At 60.1% G+C, this 17,038-nt stretch overlaps 2 protein-coding genes across 2 annotated transcripts; one reads left to right on the top strand and one right to left on the bottom strand.

Moving 5' to 3' along the window:
• Window positions 1–2,605: 2,605 nt before the first annotated feature.
• Window positions 2,606–9,160, top strand: IGSF8 (immunoglobulin superfamily member 8). Its single transcript, XM_062192555.1, has 7 exons — window positions 2,606–2,846; window positions 5,563–5,940; window positions 6,530–6,991; window positions 7,311–7,718; window positions 7,877–8,290; window positions 8,572–8,702; window positions 8,892–9,160. Exons 1-6 carry the CDS (start codon window positions 2,786–2,788, stop codon window positions 8,685–8,687), a joined length of 1,839 nt encoding a protein of 612 aa, XP_062048539.1. The 5' UTR covers window positions 2,606–2,785; the 3' UTR covers window positions 8,688–8,702; window positions 8,892–9,160.
• Window positions 9,161–12,281: 3,121 nt separating this feature from the next.
• KCNJ9 (potassium inwardly rectifying channel subfamily J member 9) lies at window positions 12,282–16,203 on the bottom strand. Its single transcript, XM_062193708.1, has 2 exons — window positions 15,354–16,203; window positions 12,282–12,613 (listed from the first exon to the last, which is right to left on the bottom strand). Exons 1-2 carry the CDS (start codon window positions 16,201–16,203, stop codon window positions 12,282–12,284), a joined length of 1,182 nt encoding a protein of 393 aa, XP_062049692.1.
• Between the last annotated feature and the right edge of the window lie 835 nt (window positions 16,204–17,038).

Genomic DNA, 17,038 nt, shown 5'->3' with positions numbered 1-17,038 from the left:
CCAACCTGGGAATTGTTGGTACTTGTTGCTGGTGTGTGCCCCTAGCAATGACAGCGATCCCTGGGGGCAGGGGACAATGCCTGTGCTGTTTACCAGGCCATCTCCAGTGCACAGCACAAGGCCTGGCCCAACCAGCATTTGTTGCATAAATGAGTTTATAGGTTGGAGAGGCTTGGGAAGGAGACACAGTGGGGTGTAGGTAGGCTTGGAGCTTTGGGGACAGACAGGCCTAGGCTCAAATCACACCTTGACTGCTGTGTCCAGCACTGCAAGGTGTCAGGTTAACCAGAAAAAAGAGTTGCATAGGTTAAAGAAGCAGACTCAGAGATTTTAATGAGGGGAGAGCAGGGGACACTGTCTACTGCCAAAGGTGGAGGTAGAGGCCGAGGCCCGGATGTCTGGTTACTCCAAGTATTCATTATCCATGGTGACATGATCGATTAATCATAAAAAAATGCAGTTTTGTGAAAACAGGATTTCATGATGAGGAAATTTAAACATAGTGAAACAGGGAACAATAGGAGTTTTGGTGTTCACAGGAAAGACTTGTTTGCTTGGAAGCTATGATTAAGAGAACAGTCGCAATGTGGAGGGTCTTGAGGGGGCCTAATTATTAACTGGTACAAGCCCAAAGCATTTCCTTGGCTGCTTTGTCATCATGTCACATGACCTTTGCCATTGTTAACAGAACATTGCAATCTGGCCAAGCATGCCTCCCGCAGAATTCAGGCCATGTGGTGGTCTCCAGTGGTCTCTGAAATCTAGGCCTTTAACAGAATCTGGGCCATGTGGTGGGCCCCAACGCTTGACCCTTTACCAGCTGTGCGGCCTAGGGTGGACCTCGGGTTGCTTTTCTGTCAAATGACACCATCTTGCAAAATTTGCTGTGAAGCCTAGCAGTAATATCCCAAGGGACCCTACCGTAGAAGCGTTCCAGAAGTGGCATCGGCTGCTGTGATCACGATGGCTAACACCTCTCACCCCTCAAGCAGCAGGAAGGCATTAAATCTACTCAACTCCTAAGGAAAGGGAGGATGCTGGGGCCAGCGCTGTGGCGTAGTAGGCTAAGCCTCTGCCGGCAGTGCCAGCATTTCATATGGGCGCCGGTTCATATCCTAGCTGCTCCACTTCTGATCAAACTCCCTGCTGGTGGCCTGGAGGGCAGTGGAAGATGGCCCTAGTGCTTGGGCCCCTGCACCCACATGGGAGACCTGGAATAAACTCCTGGCTCCTGGCTTTAGATCAGCCCAGCTCCGGCCATTATGGCCATTTGGGGAGTGAACCAGCGAATGGAAGACCTGTCTTTCCTTCTCTCTGTCTGTAACTCTACTTCTCAAATAAATAAATAAATCTTAAAAAAAAAAAGAAGAAGAGGATTCTTTTCTCCCCCAAAGCTCCCTTATGCGGTCCAGGGATGGACTTGGATGCAATGAGTCTGCAGGTTCCAGGCTGTGGATATGTGGATAAACAGACGCCCTGCTGGCCTGCCTCTGGGTCCACTCTGGGAGGTGATGGCTGGACCTCAGAGTGCCCTCCAGGCTCCCAAGCTCTGCTTCCTCCAGGGGTCCTGAGTGAGACTGCAACTGGCCAATCCATGAGCACCTGCTCTGAATCCGGCACTGTGCCAGGCTCTGGGAGGGTCTGCTCTGGCCCCTGCCACTTCCGCTCTCTGGGAGAGAACTCAGAAGGACAAGTAGGGGTTGAAGGGCGCCAGGTGCGAGGTGAGCCCTAGGGTCCCCTCCCATTGGCAGCCACTTTGGCCTGTCTGGCTGTTCCCTCCCTCCCTCCCCCTTGCCGCCCCTCCCACGCCCCCCTTCCCCAGGGCAGAGCACCTAGGAACCAGTTACTCCTCCTCACCGCCCCCTCCCCCGACCTCCAGGCCCTACCTTTCCCAGCTCCTCCCACTGGACACAAAACCCCAGGTCTGAACTAAACTTCTTAGGAAACGGTTTAAATAATAACTGAAAAAACAAAACAACGTCCCCACGCCAGTTCCTCGTTCGTGTGAGTTACCCTGTGCCAAACTCCAACGTCAGTTCTCACGGTTACCCCTGGGTGGGGGAGGGGGGTGCCGGCGGACATGATAGAACTCGGTTCTGTCTGCAAGGGAGAAAACTGAGGCCGAGGGAGGTTAAGCGGCGGCACCAGGAAGCAATGGCTTCCGGATGACGCACCCTCCTAACCCATTCTTTCATTTGGCTCTCTGTGGGGGGTGGGGAGGTGGTACAGGTCTCCCCGGGCCGTGAACGGGGTTTCAGCCCAAACCCCACCGCGTCCCGCAACTCCGGGGTCCTGCTACCCCTTCTGCAGGGTTTGCTGCGAGGCCCAGTGGCCCAGAGCAAGTGACTGGATTCTAAACGCGTGGCCACCACCCCAGGACTCCTGTACCCAGCCCTCCGGGAAAGGCCAGCAGGTGCAGGGCGGAGGTGAGCTCGGTGCGAGGGTGGACGGGGACGAGCCCAGGGCCGGGGCGGGGCCTGGGGCGGGGCCAAGGCTGGAGTCTGGCGGGGCGGGACTGTGACGGGGCGGGGCCGGGAACGGCGGCGGGGCGGGGCGGCGCGGGGCGGGAATGGTCCCCGGGGCCGCCGAGGGCGGGAGCAAAAGCAGCGGGAGGAGGCAGAGAGGAGGGGGGACCCGGCAGCTCCCGCTCGGCGCCGGGCCGCTCCGTACACCCACGCCTCGCTGCTTGGCTTCTTGCCCCCAACCCGGGCATGCGCCCCCCGCGGCCCCGGCCCCGCAGAGTCCGCGCCGCCCCCCGGAGACTCCCCAGATCCGGCTGCGCACGATGGGCGCCCTCCGCCCCACGCCGCCGCCGCGGTTGCTGCTGTTGCTGCTGCTAACGCTGGGTAAGCCCGGCCCCCGCCCCGACCGCGCCGTCTCCCCCGCCTTTCTGAACTCCTCGCAGCCCCCTTCTCCCTCAAGGGTGTCTCCAGCCTCCCCCGGCTCGGCGCCCCGCTGCTCTAGGTGAGAGCGTGTGGCCGAGTCTGTATGGGGAGAGGGAGGGCTCCCCAGCTCCAACACCGGGGACTGGGGCACCCCGGACCTCAGGGAGGCAGGCCCGCTTCTCAGCCCGCATATTTAGATCCTGGGGTTGCCGCAAACCAAGTGCTGCAGGTCCCTTCTGCCCCCCCCCCCGCTCAGTCCCAGGCCTGGCCTTGGGTGTCCGCCCTGCGTGGGCAGTGCCTGCCCGTCTTCATAATTGCACCAGAGTTGGCTAGAGGCCCAGGAGCCGCTTCTGCCCACAATCTTTGAAGTTGCTATTCCCTAATTGCCCCCCGTACACTTTATCTGAGGTTGGGGGCGGTTTCCACTCTCAGCCCCATCTCCACCCTGGGCCGGGTCCCTCCTTGCCGGTCTTCAGCTCTCCCGGATGGCACGGTGCCCTGCGACCCCCACTGGCCGGCACACCCCTTGAGTGACTGCTGCCCTGCCTCATGAGAAGCTAAGCTCCATGGAGACTGATTCTGCGAGCTCCAAGCAACTTGTCCGCAATCTGGGTGTTTATGGGGGCCGTCTGGGGCCGGCCTTGCATGGATGCTCCAGGGTAGTGACAGTGGGATGGGTTGAGGCCTGGAGTGGAGGCTCTCTGTAGGAGGTGTGTGGGCAAGAGTGTGGTGGGGAGACAGTACAGCTGCCTGCGTGACTGCCCAGAAGACCCGAGGCCTGGGAACAGGAGCTCCATGGGTGGGGGAGTTAGAGGAGCAGGGTGCAGGGGGGAGAGGGTGGTGGCTTGAGAGCTGGGGTAGTCAACGCAGAAGCCCCAGCCCCAGCCTGTTTCCAGATAGTGCAGTCTTCCCTTGCCTCACCACCCTGTGCCCACGGGGCTAGGAGGAGGCCTTTCTTTGGGTCCCTGGCCGGGAAGCAGATGGGTGTAGAGAGAGGAAGGAGCTGGGGGACCTGGTTGCCTAGCACTTGGCTCGTTCTCCCCAGTGGGCAGCATGGAGCAGTGAGGAGCCCAGGGGAGGCGGAGGTGGGGGAGGGGGGTGCACAGAGAGGATCTGAGTGCTCACCTGCAGTGAGTGCTGAGCCAGGATGTGAGCCCAGATCCAGTCACCAGGGAGGGGGCTGGCTGGGGAGAGGAGCTGTGTGGCAAGGCTGGGAGGGTAACTTTCCCCTGGGGATCTCCAAGCATCAGCAGCTGTGGAGCCAGGGAGTGCTGAGGGGCCCTTCCAGGGAGCAGGCAAGGGTGGGGTGGGGGTGGGGGAGGTGTCAGCCTGGCTGTCTGGCCTTCTTGCTGATTGTATGTGCCCCAAGCGAGGTGCTCCTGAGTCACAGATTCAGGGTGGAAACTGAGACCTGGGAGAGGAAGGGACTGGTCCTGCGCCAGACTTCTGGACCTGGGGCTGGAACCTGACATCCGGACTCCAGGCCTGTGTCCTGCGCCAGCTGACCACGAGTTCTCCCCGTGACAGCCAGAGGAAGAAGGAAGGGGCTGAGAGCATGGCCGTGGGGTAGGGAAGACGGGAGGGGCTGTTGTAGAGGAGCCGGAGGGCTGCCGGACCACGGAGTGCTGGGTATTTCCCTTCAGCCACTGCCCAGTGGCACGCCTGGAAGTGACTGATGAGGGCAGTCCCCTCGACCTCGCCTTGGAGTTCCCTCTTCTTCCCCCTGGATTGCCCCTCTGCAGGGGTGTGTGGGAGTCATGGGGGTGGGGGCTGAGGCAGCCCTCCTTACATCCCAGGTTTTCTGAGCTTATCTAATGGAGGCCATGGGAGGACAGGGGAAGAGAAGGAAGAAGCCGAGCCCGCCAGTGCTGCCAGGAGTGTATGCTGGGGTGCAGCTGGGCGTGAGGGTAGGGGTAGAATGAAGAAGAGAGGCTTGGTCTCTCCCAGGAAGAATAGAGAGGGGCAGCTGGGAGCTTGGTGCCTCCCTACAGAGAGACAGCCGTATGTAAATAAGTACATGCCGCATGCAAATAAAAGCTTTTGTTAGGGAGCTCTTGGGGGGCCTTGGGCATCAGCTGGGGTAGCCTAAAGGTTGGCACTGGGGGAGGGGCTTCTGCCCCCTTGCTGGCCTGGGCAGAGCCTGGTTCTTACCCCAGAAGTCCCAGGAGAAGCAGTGAGCTCATGGCGCAGCTGGAGGCGGGGGGAGGGCATTGTGTGACTGGGGCCGTGCCCTGTCCAGCTTGGGCCACTGGCTCCATTGTCTGGCCCAGGTGACGCAGCTGAGCCAGCCAGCTCTTCTGCGCAAGATTCGGCCAGCTCCCCTCCATGTGGGCTCAGAATCCCTTAGTCAGAAGGCTCTCCCAGCCAGGTCCGGAAGAAGTGGGGTGGAGGGGTAGGGTGCAGATAAGGAGGACAGGTGGAGTCAGGGATTACAAGCCCTCTCCTGCCCTGAGGGGCTCTGCCTCTGCTTGGCTGGAATGGGAGGCAAACCTGGGCCTGCACCACCTCCTGGACATCCAGGTGTCTTAGCATCCCTTCCCTGTTCCCAGAGCAGGCCCCAAACGGTGCCAATTCTCCCCAGGTTTCCTTTCCTTTCACAGGCAGGGATCAAGAAAGGTGGTGGCTGGGGACATGGAATGGGGACCCAGGCTTCCCAACTCCTTGTGCTTTCCCATAGGAGTTGGATGCAGTGCCCGGGAGGTGCTGGTCCCCGAGGGGCCCCTGTACCGCGTGGCTGGCACAGCCGTCTCCATCTCCTGCAATGTGAGTGGCTACGAGGGCCCTGCCCAGCAGGACTTCGAGTGGTTCCTGTACAGACCTGAGGCTCCAGACGCTGCCCTGGGCATCATCAGTACCAGAGATACCCGGTTCTCCTACGCCATCTTCGGGCCCCGTGTGGCTGCCGGTGAAGTGCAGGTGCAGCGTCTCCAGGGTGATGCTGTGCTGCTCAAGATCGCACGCCTGCAGGCCCAGGACGCAGGAGTTTACGAGTGCTACACCCCTTCCACTGATGCCCGCTACCTGGGCAGCTACAGCGGCAAGGTGGAGCTTCGAGGTACGGGGCCCTGGGATGGGGCAGAAAGTCACGGCCAGGTGGGACCTATCTCACTACCTGCTGGGCGTTGCAGCTCAGAGAGGCTAAGTGACTCCCACAAAGTCACCCGTGGTGGCTGGGGTGGGACTCAAACCCAGATCCCTTCATTGCAGTCCACTGCTCTCCTAGCAAACTCCCTCCTGGGAGAAGGGCAAGTGTCCTTAAGCTGTGCTGTCTTCTCCCCATTCCCCAGTGGGGTGGGGCAGCCCGAGGGGCTGAGCGGGCTGTACTCCTGGAGAGTCCAGAGGTGGGGTAGGACTTAGACCATCGGACATTCTTGCCCTTGTACACTTGTTGGTGTTTTCTCAGTATTTCAATGTGGGGTTGCTCTGGAACATAATGGTGAGTAGGCGATGGGCTGGTTCTACCAAATTCAACAAGTGTTTATTGAGCTGCTGTGGTGTGCCCAGCACTATGCTTGGCACCACTGAGTTACAGAACTAACACAACATGCAGTCTCTGCTCTCCAGGGGCTCACGCTGGTCTGCTTAGGGAAACAGGATAAGAGCTGCCAGCTCCCGGCCCTCCCTCACTCCTTCTCCCCTCTCAGTTCTTCCAGATATGCTGCAGGTGTCTGCCGCACCGCCGGGGCCTCGAGGCCGCCAGGCCCCAGCCTCCCCTCCACGCCTGACAGTGCACGAGGGCCAGGAGCTGGCCCTGGGCTGCCTGGCGCGGACGAGCACACAGAAGCACACACACCTGGCCGTGTCCTTTGGACGAGCCGTGCCCGAGGCGCCCGTGGGGCGAGCGACTCTGCAGGAAGTGGTGGGACTTCGTTCCGACCTGGCCGTGGAGGCCGGAGCTCCCTATGCTGAGCGGCTGGCCGCAGGGGAGCTGCGGCTGGGCAAGGAGGGGAGCGATCGGTACCGCATGGTGGTGGGGGGCGCGCAGGCCGAGGACGCGGGCACCTACCACTGCACTGCCGCGGAGTGGATTCAGGATCCTGATGGCAGCTGGGCCCAGATCGCGGAGAAGAGGGCTGTCCTGGCCCAGGTGGACGTGCAGACGCTGTGTGAGTGCCCACACCCCACCCTGGAGCTCCAAGGCCCGCTGTCCTCTCTCCCAGTGGACTCCGGGCCACCTCTGACTTCAGGGAACTCATTTTCCAAAGAGCGGGTGACCCTGTCAGCTTCGTTTCCCTCTCCACCTGTGACAGCTTTTCTCTGCCCAGGTGTTAGGGGAGGAGATGAGCATCCTGTCCCTGGGCCCTGGAGATGGTGACACCCAGTAAGGGGCAGACAGGAGGCCTCCAAATTGCTGCCGTCGGGGAAGGAACCACAGCTGTGGAGTCGGGTGCCACTGTGACATTCTTCTCCCCTCCCATGTTTCAGCCAGCCAGCTGGCAGTGACCGTGGGGCCTGGAGAACGTCGCATCGGCCCAGGGGAGCCCTTGGAGCTGCTGTGCAACGTGTCCGGGGCACTGCCCCCACCAGGCCGTCATGCCGCGTACTCCGTGGGCTGGGAGATGGCACCTGCAGGGGCACCAGGGCCTGGCCGCCTGGTAGCCCAGCTGGACACAGAGGGCGTGGGCAGCCTGGGCCCTGGCTACGAGGGCCGGCACATTGCCATGGAGAAGGTGGCGTCCAGGACCTATCGGCTACGGCTAGAGGCCGCCAGGCCTGCTGATGCAGGCACCTACCGCTGCCTCGCCAAGGCCTATGTTCGAGGCTCTGGGACCCGGCTTCGTGAGGCAGCCAGTGCTCGCTCCCGGCCTCTCCCTGTGCATGTGCGGGAGGAAGGTGAGGGGCTCATAGAACCTTCTGTTTCCATGCCCTCTCCTTGTTCATCGGCCTCATGCTCCCCTTCCACTGTAATTATGGGGATACCCTGAGTTTCCTGGGACCTAACCCCCTGTCCCTGTCCCCCGCCCTCTGATTCCCTGTCCTCTGTTTTGCAGGTGTGGTGCTGGAGGCCGTGGCATGGCTGGCAGGGGGCACAGTGTACCGGGGGGAGACTGCCTCCCTGTTGTGCAACATCTCCGTGCGGGGTGGCCCCCCGGGACTGCGGCTGGCTGCCAGCTGGTGGGTGGAGCGACCAGAGGAGGGGGAACTGAGCTCTTCCCCTGCCCAGCTGGTGGGCGGCGTGGGCCAGGACGGGGTGGCAGAGCTGGGGGTCCGGCCCGGAGGAGGCCCTGTGAGCGTGGAGCTGGTGGGGCCCCGAAGCCATCGGCTGAGACTGCACAGCTTGGGGCCCGAGGACGAGGGCGTGTACCACTGCGCCCCTAGCGCCTGGGTGCAGCACGCAGACTACAGCTGGTACCAGGCTGGCAGTGCCCGCTCTGGGCCCGTCACAGTCTACCCCTACATGCATGGTGAGTGGTTCCCACCCTCCAGCCCCTGCCTCATTGTCCCTTCCCTGCTTCTGAGCCTCCTGCCGCCATCCTCTCTCTCATCCATGTATCCTGCATGAAAGGTCTCGGGAACCCAGTTTTTGTCCCTTGTGTCCACCTGTACCCACATCCTCATGATGTGGAGAGGGCAGCAGTGGGTGGGGGAGGGACCGTGTGCACAGGGGAGCTGGGGGATGAGTGTGACGGTGAGGGAGGGGAGACGAGGGCACCCCTTCTGAACTGAACCACCCTCTCTCACCCAGCCCTAGACACCCTGTTTGTGCCCCTGCTGGTGGGAACAGGGGTAGCTCTAGTGACCGGCGCCATCGTCCTTGGCACCATCACCTGCTGTTTCATGAAGAGGCTGCGGAAGCGGTGATCCCTCACTCCCCAGGTGAGGGGGGAAAACGCCCCCCCATCCTGTCTTGTCTTCCTTAGGCCTCCTGCCTCCAAGTCCTAAGCTGAACTGCTCCCTCCCCCACCTAGGGGAAGAGCAGGTGGCTCAGCTCTGCAGCATCCGGTTAGGGAGGGAGGCCCGCCCGCCAGGGCTCTCTGACCTCAGCCCCCTCTACGCTTTCTCCAGTTCTTGCAGGTGTTGACTGTCTTCCGGCCCAGCTCCAAGCCCTCTGTCTGGTTGCCTGGACACCCTCTCCCTCTTCCCCCCTCCCTGTTAATTTATTTGACCCCCTCCCCCAGCCCAGAGTGGGAGACATGGCCCCTACTTCCCACTCCTCACCTCCCAAATGCCTCCCTCTGGCCTCCTGTTCTTGATCTCATACCTGCCCCTGGGGAGGCCATTCCCTGTCCCAGTCCCAGAATTAGTTTTTCTAAAATGTGAATAAACGGTTTTACACAACCCAGGCCTGGCTGTGTCTTCCCCCAGCACAAGGCTGTAAGAGGCTGGGGCGGGGTGGGGTGGGGTGGTAGGCAGGTTGGGGCCCGACAGCCTGTTCTGGACAACCCAGGCTTCTCTCCCCACCACAGACACCATCTGGCCTCTGTGGGCTGTGCCGCCCACTCCAGGAGGGGACACCTGGGTCCCATCTGTTGCCGGAATTGTCAGTGCTGAGCCAGCTCCTCACTGGGCTTCTGCTTGGGAGAGAGCATGGAGAGGGAGGGGGAGTTCTGGCTGAGCTTTAGCCCTGCCCTCGCCAACCACCCACGTTAGAGGGCAAGGGCTTCGGGGGGGGGGGGGCAGTGTCTTTCCTGAGCTCCCCAGACTCCTCCACACCCCTCTGCCTGGCTCATTCTCCTGGTCAGGCTAGTCTTAGACCTGACTCCTCCCAGCAGCCCCTGGGGCATCTTTTTCCTCCTGACCTTAATTATCCTGTCTGGCAGCAGGACAATAGGAGCCCAGAGCGCAGCCACCTGGGTGGCGGGGACAGTGGCAGTCAGGAGGACCTGTGTGTCCACAGAGCCACTGCACCTGCGCCCACCCCTACCTAGCTTCTCTCCTTTGCCTAAGGATTCTCTGATCCTAAAATTCACAGCCGGACTGAAGCTGAAGAGGCATTCAGTAACCCTGTTTCAGTTTAGTTATTTAGACATTTATTGAGCATTACTGATTTGCTAAATGTCATTTTTACAGATGAGAAATCAGGTCCGGAGAAGTGATGTGACTTTGCCCAGCATCATAGAGCTAAAAGTGATGGTCAGTGTCAGGACCAGAACCCAGGCCTCCTGATTGTGTGCACCGTATGGTGGTGCCCTGAGTGGGGATGGTGGCAAGGAGGCATGGGGCAGGGTCTCAGTGACTTCCAGGGGGAGGAGGAGGCCTGGCCCAGCCTCAGTGTCCCTGCCTGTTCAGTTTCAGTGGGCTGACCACCATGTGCCTGTGTGTATGGAGCTGGGCAGCCCCCACACCGGTCTGCACTGCACCTGTTACACTGAATTGAACCAGAATCACTCCCATGCCCTGTCCCAACGTCCGTCTATTCTTGAGGGGACAGCTGATGCCAGCGTTCGGAAACTCTGTCTTTGAGGGTGACTCGGGTGGTCCTGTAACCGTGCCTAGACTGACAGGAGGGGCGGCAGCTTGGCTCCTCTGAGGCTGCCTCTTTGCTTCCCCTGCTCCCAGGAGGCACAATGCCCCTGGGACCCTGGGTCCCAGCCGGGGACTGGCCCCTCACACGTCCTGCTTCGTGGGCAGGACTCTTTTCCAGGAGGCCGGCCTCAGGTCCCTGGGCGCTCCTGCCCTTTCTTCACTTGCCACTGCTCGCCCCTCACCATCCTGGCTGGGGAGAGACTAGGAAGGGCTGGAGGTGGGGCGGGAACGTGTGCCTCCATGGCCCCTGGTCCCAGCTGGGCAGAAAGCAGGCCGCGAGCACATCCAGGTGCTTCTCTCTCATTTTCTTCCACGGTCAGCTCTGCTTCTCCAAGTCTCTCAAGGGGCATATTCCTGTGCCACTGGTGCCTCTCCTGCTTGGGGCTCCCTGTGACCTCCCAGGAATCCCCTTAGCCTCATCCTGCCTATCTTGCCCACTCGTCTTCCCCAAAGCCACCTCAGCTTGTCATTGCCCTGTTCCCACTGACCGCTGAGCTCCTGGGCTGGAAGTTACACCCTTCAGCCTGGGTTTCAGGTCCCCCTCTGCCCTCCCCTCTCTTGCTGGTTGCCCCAGGATCCTCAGCGTCTGTGCTACATATCCTGATAAGGTCTCCAAGATCTTGTGACAGCAGCGGTTCTCAGAGGGTGACCCCCAGGCAGGACCGGGGAGCTGGTTGGAAATGCCTTATTTTTGATCTCCGCCCAGAACTATTGAGTAAGAAACGCTGGGAGTGGGGCCCAGCAATCCGTGTTTAAACATGCCGTCCAGGTGACTGACCCACATGGGCATTTTCAAACTGGGTTGACGTCATTTCCTCTGAGTTACTCAACCCCCGGCTTTCTGATGAACACAACCCTTTCACCCCCTGCTCTGAGAGACTGCACAGTTCGCAGCTGGAAGGAACCACACCTTGCTCAGCTGCCACAGGTACAGTTCCCATATGCCCAGTATCCCCGGGCTAAGAGCCAGGTCTTTGAAGGTCTACTCCCCATGGTACCAATCAATGATTTCAGCAACACCCCCACTGGTGCCCCAAGGACAAACTCTGCCTTCCCCAGGAACCCTTGTGGTCCAGCTCTAGCGAACCCACTTTCTAGATCTCTCCCATGGCCCCCTTTCCTCAGCACTTCTCTCTCCCTTCCTGCCTTTGCAGCGGTATCTGCAAGATCTCATTCCGCTCTCAGAAAATAGCCATGCCTATCTCTCCCCAGGCCCTGCTCCAGGGGCCCTGGCTCTGACATCTCCCTCCACTTCCTGCTTGCTTGCCTCTGGGGTAAGGACACTGACACCTTGCTGAGTCTCCTTTGCAGTCCTTCTTCCTCCTGCTCAGACCGGCACAGTGGGAGGGGTGCAGCTGGGAGGGCACCTTCGTCACCTGTACCCACCACCATTCAGCTTTACCTGCGCTGGCCCAGCTTGGATTACAGTGTCCAGTTGGACAGGTGTGCCATACCCGGGGAGGCTGGCTGGAGAAGTGAGTGGGGACTGCACTGCATCCCACACTCTGTTCCCCGAGCATGCACCCTGGCTTTGGGGCTTTGTTGGAAGGGGAAGGGTATCTTTCTGGAGCTTGCACAAAGGTCCTCTGTGGGTTAGTGGCAGCCCTGTCATTTGGTCCCATCCGTCAGCTGCCTCGGTCTGCCACCACCTTCTATCCCCCGACAAGTCCATCCCTCTGTCCATCCATCCTCCTGTGAACAGACACGAAGGTCAAACACAGACTGCTATGTTCACCCTCTCTTACCCTCTATTCTCAAATAAGGACCTTTCCCTTCCATATGGGACTCCACACTCGAGCTTCTGAGGGGGCCTCCCCAACTTCAGCACATTCGCAGTGGTCTTGCCTGCCTCCTCCACCTCTGACAGCCAGCTCCCCCGTATACCTGTGTCTGGGCCCCGGTCTGCCACAGAGGTCTGGAGGAGACTGGTCACACCTTGGACTCACTCTCTGGGGGTGGCAGGCAGCCATTCTGCTCCTTGTCAGCCCCAGCCTCCTCCCCGGCCCCCTCCCCAGCCCCCTCCTCCTCCACCTTCTCGTCCAGCCGGCTGGGGATGGACCAGTAGAGATGAGCGTCAAGGCGGGCCGCGGCCTCGGCCAGCTCCCGGGCGCTGCACGAGGGTGTGGGCACCTCGAAGGTCTCGTGGAAGCTGGCATAGTCCACCTCATAGAAGCCGTCCTCCAGGGTCAGCACTGATGTGAAGCGGTGACCCCACAGCACCTCGTCCACCAGGTAGGAGCTCCGAGCTTGGCATGTCATTCCTGGGTGGGCAGGGTGGGGAAGGGGCATGAGTCATTGCAAAGTCCATTCCGAGCACCTTTCCATTCCTCCCAGGGGCTCCTGCCTCCCCCTTCCCAACTCCTGTTCTTGGCCAGCCCTCTCACCTCCTCTCATTTACCTCGACTGCCCTTAGTCTCCAGCCATCGCTTTCCCCTCTTCTCCAATGGTGATGCCAACAGCAGCCATAACCTTGAAACTAACCTTAGGGATCAACTAGTGCAACTCCCACCTCCATACGAGGCTCCCTGCTGGAGCACCCCCAACAGTGGGCATCTAGCTGTACTTGTCTACCTCCCAGGATCAAGAGCTCACCACCCCGTAAGGAGCCCACTGCTTTCTGCAAAGGCCCTAATAGTTTGGGTTCTTCTTTAAACAGAGTAGAATCTGCCTCTTGACATTTCCACCCCTTGGTTTCACCCCCAACCCCGACTGACACCCCTCTGCGATCTGAGGAGTCCCTGCTTCCCTCATGTCTTCTTCAGGCTAGACACCTCTTTTTTTTTTTTTTTTTTTTTTTTTACAGATAGAGCTAGTGAGAGAGAAAGGTCTTCCTTCCATTGGTTCACCCCGCAAATGGCCACTACGGCCAGAGCTACACCGATCCAAAGCCAGGAGCCAGGTGCTTCCTCCTGGTCTCCCACATGGGTGCAGGGGCCCAAGCACTTGGGTCATCTTCCACTGCCCTCCCGGGCCATAGCAGAGAGCTGGACTGGAAGAGAAGCAACCAGGATTAGAACCCAGTGCCCATATGGGATGCCAGCGCCGCAGGCAGAGGATTAACCAAGTGAGCCACAGCGCCGGCCCAGGCTAAACACCTCTGGCTTCCTCCTCCATTCCTCACTGGATTTGGTTTTCAAAAATTTCACTTTCTTGATGGCAAACCAGAATGGCCAGGAGGACCCTTTAAGTAGCCCCTTGAGTATGATACATTTTCATCTGTGGCCGAGCCATGCACACAGAGGGCTCATCATCTCTCTGTCTTCTGGCCACGGCATTTTTAACTAAGAGGGCACAAGATTGCATTACATAAACGCTTTTGGAAGCTGCATCGCATTGCTGTGACATCAAGCCTGTGGCCAACTAACCCCCACCCAGTTCTTTTTTCGCCAGAGCTCTTCCATGCTGTGCTTACATAAGTGATTTTTTTAAAGCCTAAATGTAGAATTTTATATTTATTCCCTTTAAATGTCATCTCGTTGGGTTTTGGCTCATTATTCTTGCTTTTCAAAAGCATTTTTGAATCCTGACTCTCTCACCCAAAATATTACCACCCTTGCCAGCTTTATCTCTCTAGAAAAATCAGTCAGCTCTCGTCCCTTGTCCTCTCCATTGCCACCCTCCCCAGTCTCCCTAGCCTTGGGCCTGTGTCCTATTTTCCCAGTTGGGTCAGCACACTTTGTGGGGCGGGTCATTCTCCCCGGATCTCAGGGTCTCTCTCTAACCCACACCCATCTCAGAACAAGGGACAGGGAAGAGTGGACATGGACATGTCATGGAGCTCTCAACACGGAGGCCTGGCCCTGAGACATCCTGGGGGCTTGGCGTTCTTTGGAGAAGGCTGGAATAAGAAGCATGGAATAAGAAGTATGGGGGAGGGAGGCAGGGGAAGAAGAGCCCTAAGCTAAGGGGCGCTGGGGAGAGAAGGGGCTGAGAGGAGAATGTTCCCATAAGGAGAGGGCCTGCCTCAGATACTGCCCGGAAAGGAGCTACAGCTGGAGAAATGGAGGAAAGAGAACAGAGTGAGTGAGGGAAGGGGAAAGAGCTAGGGGAAGCCCAGCAGGGGGCATTGAGGTTGGGGTAGGGTGAAGGGGCCAGAGAAGGGTTTGATGGCCCCAGCTTGTCAGAAAGGCCACCAGGAATAACAGAAGCTCTGGACAGTGGCAGGAACTGTAGTGCCCCCCAGTGGGCCTTTGGTTCTCCCCTGGGAGGTGGGGGCACTTTCCTTATCATGCAACCTGTGGATCTCAAGTCCTAGGGGACCTCACTTGCAGCTACTACACTGGCCTTTTCTTACCGACCCCTAAACCCATCACCGAACTGGCCAGAGCTGGAGGTACTGACATCCCAGCTGGGTTGTCATTCCTTGGGAAGGGGTTGGAAATGGTATTTCCCTTGTCCTCTGAAAGCTGAGTCTTTTGCTGCATAGAGAAACCGAGGCAGGAGTGACCAGGTACTAAGCCCTCCTTAAGGTGCAGCCTTGGAATAACTCAGGCTATAACAAACCTCCACCATCCAACTCCAGGGGCCTGGCCTATCGGCAAGCAGGAGACCTCTAAGCATAACACCTCCTTCCAACTGCAGACCGCTGAACACTGAAGCCAGCCCATCTGGGACCAACCCAGGCACGGCCACTTAGTGCCTTATGACAGCCCAGCCGATGAGCACTATAACAAGCAGTCACCTCCAGGGGGCTCCTATTGGGGTGAAATGAGCTCACGAGTGGGGGCGCGTGCTTTGGAACTGTGCAGGACGCAAAGCGAGCACCTGGCGAGGGTTACTCTCGGTGTTCCCAGGAACACGCACCTCTCGGCCCAGGACCACTTCGGAGAATTCCTCCGTGCTGCTTCGTCGCTCTGCCCTTCCCCTCCCGCCCTATCTCACCTCCATCTCCCGTTCCTCCCAAGCCTGTGGGCCAGCTCCCTCCCTCGCCGGCTGCCTGCCTGGTTCTTCCTCCGCCCTGCCCGTCCGCCCTCGCCGCCGAAGCCCGGTCCCCGCCCGCACCCGTGGCTTCCACCATGCCCTCGAGGATGACCACGATCTCGAAGTCGTCTCTCTCTAGGGCGCGGCGCGACGCCTCCCAGAAGGGGCTGGCGGCGTCGATCTCGTGGCTGATGACAAGCGGCGAGACGAGGAAGAGGCGGTCGTCGCCCGTGTCGAAGCCCACGCTGAGGTCGGTCTGGTGCAGCGGGATGAACTCGCCCTCCAGCGTCTGGCGCGAGCGGATGAGCTTGGCGCGGATGGAGGCCTCGACGATGTGCGAGGAGCGCAGGTCGCCCACGCGGAACATGAGGCAGAGGCGCCCGTCGCGCAGCGACACCACGGCGTGCGAGGAGAAGACGAGCGTGGCGGCGCGCTTGTTGGGCTGCGAGATCTTGACGAACATGCAGCCCACCATGAAGGCGTTCACCATGGAACCCAGGATGGCCTGCAGCAGCAGCAGCACGATGCCCTCGGGGCACTGGTCGGTGATGACGCGGTGCCCGTAGCCGATAGTGGTCTCCGTCTCGATGGAGAAGAGGAAGGCTGCCACGAAGCCGTTGAGGTTGTTGACGCACGGTGTCCACGCCGTGTCCTCCAGGTGCTCCAGGTCGCCGCGGCCGTAGGCGATCAGCCACCAGATGGCGCCGAAGAAGAGCCAGGTGAGCGCGTAGGCGAGCACGAAGAAGAGCAGGCTGAGGCGCCACTGCAGGTCCACGAGCGTGGTGAACAGGTCGGTCAGGTAGCGGTACGTCTCGCGCACGTTGCCCTGCTGCACGTTGCACCTGCCGTCCTTCTCCACGTAGCGCTGGCGGCCGCGGCGGCGCGGCGGCTCCTCCGGCCCCGGCGAGAAGGCGGCGTTCTCCTGCGCCATGGCGGCGGCGGGCAGTTCCGTGCGCGCGCGCCGGGCTCCCGCTGGGCTCCTAGTGGGGCTTGAGAGAGGTTTGCTGAATTAATGGACTGGCGGGCTGGGGGGTTGGGGAGCTTGAGGCTCCCGGGCCGGCCCCGAGCGACTGACTGGGCGGTCCTGAGCGAGTAGCTTGGTTTCTCAGCCTCACTCTTCCAATCGGCAGAATGGGGTTGATGCTTACAGCCCCAACTGCCACCCTCCCCGCCTCCCCGCCCAAATCCCACGCTCCAAGACTTGGGAGGATCAGATGGTGTCATGTGAACGCACCGGACGGCACCATGCAACTCCTACGATTATTCTTAGGGGAAGGAGTTACAGGAAAAGACGCCTTGGTGCCACCGCCTGTACCTGGGGAAAAGCAGCACCTCACCGGCACCCCGGCAGAAGACCCGGCTGGAAGGCGTTTTCTCTCCAGTGTCGAGTCACCAAGCCTGCCCTAAGGACCTGCGCCCTCCTTTCCCGGACTGCCCTCCACAGTTCAAGCTGCCCGTCTAACCTGGCTCTTCTGGAATCACCCCGAGGCTGTCCCATGGAAGTCCTCCCTGCTCCTTCCTCCCTGGACCTCAGCACCCTGCCCACTTCTTCGTCTTCCTGGCGTCAAGGGGCTTGCACAGGGGGAGAGCAGGGGGAGGTGTGGGAGAGAGTGAAACATCTCCAGCCCTGCAAGGCTTGAGCACCCTCATGCTGGGAAGCGCTCCCTGCCCCCTGCCCCCCCCCCCCACAGTCCTCCCCGAGGGGTCAGCCTCATTCCCTCCAGGTCCTCTCCCCGGTAGAAGCAGCCTGAAACTGGGGAGGGGGA

The sequence above is a fragment of the Lepus europaeus genome, chromosome 5 (assembly GCF_033115175.1).
Source record: "Lepus europaeus isolate LE1 chromosome 5, mLepTim1.pri, whole genome shotgun sequence".
Taxonomy (NCBI): domain Eukaryota; kingdom Metazoa; phylum Chordata; class Mammalia; order Lagomorpha; family Leporidae; genus Lepus; species Lepus europaeus.
This window is presented reverse-complemented; position numbering and strand designations above follow the sequence as displayed.

Coding starts and splice junctions, on each gene's coding strand:
- IGSF8 (XM_062192555.1), top strand. CDS start 2,786: ATGGGCGCCCTCCGCCCCACGCCGCCGCCGCGGTTGCTGCTGTTGCTG. Junction 6,992..7,310: donor GGTGGACGTGCAGACGCTGT/GTGAGTGCCCAC, acceptor CCCATGTTTCAG/CCAGCCAGCTGGCAGTGACC. Junction 8,291..8,571: donor AGTCTACCCCTACATGCATG/GTGAGTGGTTCC, acceptor TCTCTCACCCAG/CCCTAGACACCCTGTTTGTG.
- KCNJ9 (XM_062193708.1), bottom strand. CDS start 16,203: ATGGCGCAGGAGAACGCCGCCTTCTCGCCGGGGCCGGAGGAGCCGCCG. Junction 12,614..15,353: donor GGGCATGGTGGAAGCCACGG/GTGCGGGCGGGG, acceptor CTGCCCACCCAG/GAATGACATGCCAAGCTCGG.